Source organism: Magnolia sinica, chromosome 10, assembly GCF_029962835.1.
Source record: "Magnolia sinica isolate HGM2019 chromosome 10, MsV1, whole genome shotgun sequence".
NCBI classification, from domain to species: Eukaryota; Viridiplantae; Streptophyta; class Magnoliopsida; order Magnoliales; family Magnoliaceae; genus Magnolia; species Magnolia sinica.
The window spans coordinates 9529638-9537666 of NC_080582.1; the positions used below are offsets into that span (position 1 = coordinate 9529638).

General features: G+C 39.3%; 1 protein-coding gene across 1 annotated transcript; it reads left to right on the plus strand.

Moving 5' to 3' along the window:
* Positions 1–3193: 3193 nt before the first annotated feature.
* LOC131217322 (uncharacterized) lies at positions 3194–6168 on the plus strand. Its single transcript, XM_058212234.1, has 5 exons — positions 3194–3358; positions 3455–3630; positions 3732–3809; positions 3916–4027; positions 6164–6168. Exons 1-5 carry the CDS (start codon positions 3343–3345, stop codon positions 6166–6168), a joined length of 387 nt encoding a protein of 128 aa, XP_058068217.1. The 5' UTR covers positions 3194–3342.
* Positions 6169–8029: the final 1861 nt, after the last annotated feature.

An 8029-nucleotide genomic window follows, 5' to 3' on the forward strand; every position in this document is an offset into this window, starting at 1 on the left:
TTAATATATGGTCTTCAGGTCCTGTATGAATTTTCGAGTCGAACGGATGGTGAGAACTCTATGATCTTGCATTCTGGACGTCTTTCAAGCCACTTGAACTTCAGTTTTTCAGTTTTCTCGGATCTCTGGCATGTATATCCATCGATCTTGGTCTATTGGGATCCGTCCCTTGCCTTGGTGATTCTGGAGCACTAAATCCATGCTTTTAGCACCCTGTTTTGGTCCAAGCTCCTAAACACACCTTGCATCACAAACACGATTAAATTGGGTCGTTAAACAGTACCATGTTCTTAAATCCAGGCAATAACTGGGGTCTGATATGCAATATTTGACCCTCAACAATTACCATCATGGGAGAAGTTTGTTATATCATCTCCAGGTGTGGGAAGTGTAGGAATTATTTAAACTGCTCCAATTTTATCTTTGTTAACTATAGTTTGTGTTGCAGGTTGTGGAATGTGAGTTGCTGGTGGTCCCTGCAAGCGAATTACCATACGAGGGATGTGGCCCTGCTGAGGTATGCTTCAGTTGGCTGCTGAGGTTCAGGCTTCTCTTATTTTTATGGTCCTTCAAGAGCATTTTTATTTATCATTTGGGTATTTAAATGGGCCCCAGGAATGTTGCCAAAGATTACACAATACCCTTCCAAATTATTAATTTTAATTAGTAAATATTGAGTTGAATCAACTCGATCACTCAGTCAACTCAATTGGACTTGAAGTGAGTCACTCACTTGGGAAGATTTGAACCCAAGACCTCTAGTAAAGGGTCCAATGACTCCATGTTTGATTCTTCTTCTAATATTACTTTTGTATTTTATCTATATAACACAGTTATTAAACATTGAGTCGAGGCTAATAAAGAATAGTCCGACTCTTCAAGTCAACCCAACATGGCTGAGCATTAAGTCAGACTCGAGTCTTTTGAGTTTTTGAAACATGGTGAACACTTCAATAAATCAACTTAAATCAAAGTTTACACTAGTAAGGCCATCCTTGGATTAGAAACTACAATGACGTTAAAGTACCCCTGGATATTCTAATATTGAAGCTCATGAAGGCCTACATCCGTTCATCATCTTTGCGTAAGGCTGCTTTGAGGGTGTGTATCTAGTGATGTTATTATGGTGAACAACTTCTTCTAATGTTTCTTTTGTTTGTCCATGTGTTTCTTTTAGCCCTTTTTCCAACCTTTTCCCACATTTATATTTCACTTTTATTTTATGCATTTGTTGATTTTTCTGTTGAAACTTGGACATAGGTTTTCATGTAGATGTTTGTTAGTCCCACATGTTGAAGACTAGGAAGGATAAAATTAAGAATGAGGTCATGGGAAGCAACCTAAAGGTAGTCCGAATAGGAGAGGCCATGGAGAGTAGATTGATATGTTATGGTCAGATGACGAACCCACTGAAACTGGTTGAGATTAGCATGCTGCTTAAGATACTGACCTCATACATGCTTGGGACATCTGAGCCGTCTACCCACCATTAGATGACCTAGCGTTAAGATGAGCCATGTAGACACATGAGGTGGGCAACCCTTATACGAAAACAGCATGGTTTAAAAGAATTGCTAACCATTCACATTGGCTCAACAAGGAATGTTTCATGTTGTTATTTTATTAACTGGATAAGGAGTGCCATAGTTGCTTACAGTGTAGATGCTTGGCATTGCATACGTCTGTTCTTTTACTGATTTTCATTTATACTTTATTATGTTCTGTTCAGGTTCAGCAACTCTGTATCCCCTGCCCATGTAGATGATGATGAAGAATCCATCTTTCATTGGACTTGTTTCTTTCAGGGTAGAGGTCATAGTATGAATAATGTTTAACTGACATCCCAAACATATTATATCCCATTTCTCTCTTTTTTCCCGCTGCTTATCTTAGCAAGCTTGGTTAGATTTTAGATTCTTAATAACATGTTTGAAGACTTTAGATTTGATGGGTTTGGATTATTTCAGTATTTGCATGTATCTTTTTATCTTCAAAATAGAAGAGAAAGTGGTAAGGGCGGGTATATGCAAAAGGTGATACTATAAAAAATTTCATGGTTAAAGACAATTTTGTGCAATGCTTTAGTTAGTCATTTTGTAGTTAGATTTTCCATCCATGCAAATTTCTTATAACTATCCATTAGTTTGCACACAGATTCCAATGATAATCAATGGTCAATATCGGTTTTGTGTACCATGTAAGCCTAAGAAGGATTCCTGTTGGACTTGGCAAGATGAATCCATATAATCATGTCGAGTTGCAATCTTGCAGCAAAATTCATTTCTCAAACAACTGAGTCTTCTGGATATTGAAAGATGCTTTCCATGTGAGCTTACTTTATGTAGCTTTAGATACGATATAATGTTACCTATTTTGGACAGCATTGAAGACAAAAAAAAAAAAAAATGATAATGCCACACAAAACCAACAAACACATTGCTTTTGGGATTGACATCTAATATTAATTGGGAGCTCTCTTTTGGAATACCAACCTCCAAATGAATCCCTGTGATGATAAATTAATTCTTTTCGAAGATCTCAAGAAGTTGCTGTGCAAGGCAAACATTGATCTGCCAGAAGAGAATTAGAATGTCCGGAAGCATTCATCAAATGGGAATTTATTAGTGAAATCTATGATGCCAATCCTTTCATCTGAAGACAGGATGAAAGTGCCGTGTGCAAAGGAATGGCAGGCCCCAATCCCGCTATGGGTACAAGCATTCGCGTGGCTTGTTATGGCAAAACAAGATCCTCAAGCAGACGATCTGAAAAAGCATCAAATGCCCCTGCCTAACATGTGCTTCATGTGCTGGAAAATAGAAGAAAGCTTTTGATCACTTGTTCCTCCATTCTGATGTAGCCAGGGAGATGTGGTGATTTTTTGTATGAGTGGGGGGCCATGGTTAAAGGATCCAATCATCTGTATAGCCATAGATGGCATATGCCCCAAAAAATCCCCGTATGGAATATAATATATGTTTTTTTTTTTGGTCAAATGTGAAGCCTTTGCTATATTTTCCTTGTTAAGTGTCTATTTGTTGACTACCTATCAATGGGTTAGGATTCTTCTATCTAGGAGATTGTTTGGTTCATTGCCCATCCACATTGAGGGGGGGTTCATAATATCAATGGTTTGGATCACTGAAACATGGGCCCACTTCTGAAATGTGAAAAGCGAATGGTATTTACAAACTTTTGGCTTAGGGATTTTCCAATACCCTGTAGAAACATTTGTCATGTGCTTCTGATTCCTTTGTTTCAATCTCTCTGATACAACTGTCTGAAGTGCTAGTTTCTCTCTTGATAGGAAAGCTCTTTCCACATGCTGAGATCTTTAAATGGATGATGTATGGAAATGGTACTTGACACCCTGACAAACTTGAATCATGTCTTTGTTATTTGCTATGTTTTGGATGTTTCTTATTTACTGTCCGTCTCTTCTGCCTGTCTATAGATGGAAAGCATCCAGCATGTGACCCGTCCTACTTTGGCCGGAGAGAATTTTCCTTCACACTGGATAATGACATTTATCTGCGCTTCCAATCGTTCAACAACGCGGCTGAACTGGAAAGTTCTATCAAAGAAAAGTGCCCATTTAAGATTGATATTGGACCTGTATACAGTGTAGATGTATGATTTGCACATTCTCTTTGGTGGTCAAGTAGTTAATGGTTGCTGATGTATTTCCTATCCTTAAGCTCTTCTCACGTCTTTTTTTTTTTTTTTTCCAGCCTGCTAAACGGCATGCATATGCACAAGGTGGTAATAATGTTTTCATGCCAGTAGAGAGGGAGCTCGTTTTTGATATTGTAAGTATAAAGCTTCTGGCAGACATAAACTGAACCACCACCAAACAAGGTGGTTGTTTGGTGGGGCTTTTTCTTTATTTAGCTCTAATGCTTGATTCTTTGACAGGATATGTCCGATTATGATGATGTTCGGTACTGCTGCTCAGGAGCAGATGTCTGCTTAGAATGCTGGCCATTGATGACCATCGCCATTAAAGTGATGGATATTGCTCTCAGAGGTGGGAAACAACAGTTTTTCTTTTTTGTTACATGGTGTTCCAGTGGTAGTATTTTATACTATAGGATAGGGCTGAAAGTTGGGCGGGTTCAACCCGACCTACCCGTGACCGACCCGACATTGGGTTGGGCTCGGGCAGGATATATTGGGTCCAATTTGAAGCTTGGACTATACAAACACCAACCCGATGAAACTTGGGTTGGGCTCGGGTTGAGGTCTCCAGTTGCCTGACCCAACCCGAACCCAATCAATATATAAGTTATCTATAAATTATAATTGAGTGTGGATCGTTTGTGTCCAAGGCACACTAGTGATGTCAGGTCTCATTTTTCCACGTCATTTCCAAGTACTCAGGCTAACAAGATATGCTGGATTTCTCTCTCCCAAATAGATTGCATGATATGCTACATGACTTTTAAATGAGTAGTTGTCTTATATTTTAGCTTGTTTTTTTAAAGAAAAAAAATGAAGTTCTTTATGGTGAATAATCATATATATAATTAATAAAATCATAAATACAAAAAATAAGTCTTATATTAAAATATAATAAACTAATGTAATAATGAAAATATTAACATGTATTTTTTAAAGGAAAAAAATGATGTTTTCTATAATGAATAATCACATATATAATTAATAAAATCATAGATACAAAAAATAAGTCCTATATTAAAATATAATAAATTAATGTAATAACGAAAATATTAGCACGCATACACCCGATCAACCCGACCGAGCTCGCTTGGGTTGGGCTTTCTCAACCCGAGATTGGGTTGGGTTGGGTTAGGGTTGAGGTATAGGAACCTTGGGTTGGGTTAGGGTTGAGCACCAACCTGACCCAACCTGTATTTTATACTGAGGAATGATAGGATCCTTGAATCAAGGCCTTCCATCACAATGAGGATGGATCATGCCCCAAAAAGGCCCTTGTTAAAAATTGTAACATTTAGATTCGTAGCAGACAAGTAGATTAGAATAGAAATACAACAACATTCTACATTCAACTGGAAAAAAAAACCAGTCCATGAGATTTATGGGGCATGGTCAATCCATGTTGGAATGACATTAACCAATGTTCTGGATCACTTGACTATGGACCCCACCTGTTAGAGCTGAAACCCCAGTATACTTTGCAAAGCCTCTGGTTGACGATCTTATGATTCCTCTTTTGTACTATCTGTTATATCTATTAACTAAGTACCTCAAAAAGCCTCCATCAGGATCTTTTTTCTCTCCATATTATATAGTCGATGTTCGGGTCTTTATGTCATCGATTTTCCTTGGAAATGTATTTATAGGGTGATATGACTGACTTCTTGATGTAGAGCGGGTCGCGGGCACTTTCATGTCCAAGATGGATTAGAGAAGGCCCGATCAAGGCAAAAGTCATCAAAACCGTCAAAACCTTAAAACAGCCATATCTTGCAAACCGGGATGAGTTACTCAACGTTCCATATATGATTTTGGGATAGGGACGAGCTGCTTTAGCCAACCAACCTGGTTTTTTTCGATGCCCATGCCGAATTTGCAAGATTCTATCATATCGACGGCCGAATTCCATGTTTAGTTCGGTTTTACTATAAATAGTAAGTTTTAGTTTGATTATAACTCTTTATCGGTTGGGCTTTAGGAGTTGTGTCCAACATGAAAGTCTTAGAATAATTAGGAGAATAACGTGGTTAAGCCACATAGGACACTTGCTATAAAAGTAAATTTACTAGTAAATCTAGAGTTGTAGTTTTCTTCTTATTTCTCTCCTATTACTTGGTATCCCTATTTAAAGGGTTGCGACTCATGATGTATATTAGACACTTGCCTGAGTCATTGCTTTCATTGTCCAGTCCTGTGACAGCGAATGAGGTAACACTTACAGCTGGCACAGGACTGGGCCCATTGGTTTTGTGACGCCCGTGTTCCCTGCAAAGAAATGGATCAAACTCGTCCACGTTCCGGTTGTACTAGTGGCCACATCGTCAATGCCTCTCGGGCTGCAGGCGCCGTGCACTACTGGTCTTGGATAAAGGGTGGTGGGCCAAGTACAACTACGTCTTATCATCAACATTGACTGTTGGGACTGCTTTTATGGCTATTTTTACAAGTTTCGCACTCCAGACTAAGATTGGTGTAATTTTGGCAGGGTAGCTTATGAAATGTGTTCTAAACGTGATGAATGGTTCACATGGATTGATTGGACCATGTAAATGAATTGATACAACTAAGAGCACCTTAACTTATAGTGCTATGGGAGCACTGGACTCTCTCTCTCTCTCTCTCTCTCTCTCGGTCTCTCTCTCTCTCTCTTATATATATATATATATGAGTAATGGTCTCCTGCATCCCATCCGAAATCGGATTGCGTAGGGCCCAATGGATGTGGTCTACCAGGCCGCCCATCAGTTTTCCAAGCGTATTTCAATGGTCGCGACCAAAATTGAATCATTTCCAATACCCAATGGGACCATAGAATAGGAAACATTGGGAATAATAATTTCCACCATTGAAAACTTTCTAGGGTCTACAGTGATGTTTATTTGTCATTCAGCATGTTCATAAGATCACACAGATATGGATGAATGGAAAACACAAATATCAGATTGATCCAAAACTTGTGGACCCCAAGAAAATTTTCAAGAGCTGACATTCAATTCACACTGTTTCCTGTGGTGTGGCCCACTTGAGCTTTGGATATACTTCATTTTTGGGATTAACCCTTAAAATTATCTGTTAAAATGGATATAAGGAGTGGATGGAATATATAAATCACGGCGTGCCGCACAGAATTTACTCAATACACAATCCGCTTCCCCGCAAGAGACCTGGGCGCGGATTAGCAATTGACAGGATACGAAGTTTGGTCACCAAATTTTGTGGGCCCACCATGATATATGTTTTGTATCCATGTCGTCCATCCATTTAGAGAGATATATATACCTCAAGTGTTGAATCGAGGTATCTCAACTCAGTCTACCAGTTGAGCTATGCCTTCCACGCGTGCACACACACACATACACACACACTTGTGCACCTTCTCACGTGAGTATCCCTGCACACCTTTGAACACATGTCATGGGCACAGAATCCGAATTATTCACGTGATGTGGCACCCCTTGAAACTTCACAAGCCCAACTATTAGCCTAATTCAATACTTTGGAGTGCCATGAAAAAAGGAAACAATTTCTTCTCTTGGTTTGCATTTCTCTTTGTTAAGGTGGACAAACAAGCGGACAAACTATCCATGCTTTTAATTACTTTATGCCTTCAACAAAGACAGCTTCTTTACCATGAGTCATGCTCACCTATGCACGTGCGCACCTTTTCACACATGTCATGGGAGTCTAATCAAAACGGTCCATGTGATATGCGGAATCCCATGAAACCCCAACGCACAAATTTTCACCATGATCTAAGATTCTAGTGGGCCATAGAAAAAGAGAAATACAAATCAAAGGAGAAAACTATTTTCATTTTTCATAGCCCACCAGAATCTTGGATCAAAGGAAAAAATTGGGCCCGGAGTGTTTCATGAAGCGCTGCTTCACGTGGACCGTTCATATTCTGGATTCAAATCACGTGCGTTGGGTTCTCAAAAAAAATTCGCACCAATTCCGTGCGAACTGGTGCGCAGGTGAGCGTTCCGCCTTTACCAAACCCTCATTCTATAGAAGATGGGGATGATCGTGGTGATAGCCTCATTCTATAGAAGATGATATAATCCCAAAAGAAAGAAGTCGGACCGTGATAGGGCAGTGAGCAAGGACCCGGAGAGAGATAGAGATGATTGCGGTGATAGCCGAGAACAGGGAAGCGATCATGATCGTCCAAGTAGGGACTGTGACCGCATGATTGGGAGCTTGAAAGAGAATCAGAACGTTCTTGTAATCGTAATTCAAGGAGCCTCATTCTGTAACATAATGCTTTTGTATTCTCTAGAAATCTTGACAGCGATCGAATACAAAAACATGGGATGATAGTAAACACCTCCTAATTCGTTAAAAATAAAAT

Coding starts and splice junctions, on each gene's coding strand:
- LOC131217322 (XM_058212234.1), top strand. Junction 3,631..3,731: donor GACCTGTATACAGTGTAGAT/GTATGATTTGCA, acceptor TTTTTTTTCCAG/CCTGCTAAACGGCATGCATA. Junction 3,810..3,915: donor GGGAGCTCGTTTTTGATATT/GTAAGTATAAAG, acceptor ATTCTTTGACAG/GATATGTCCGATTATGATGA.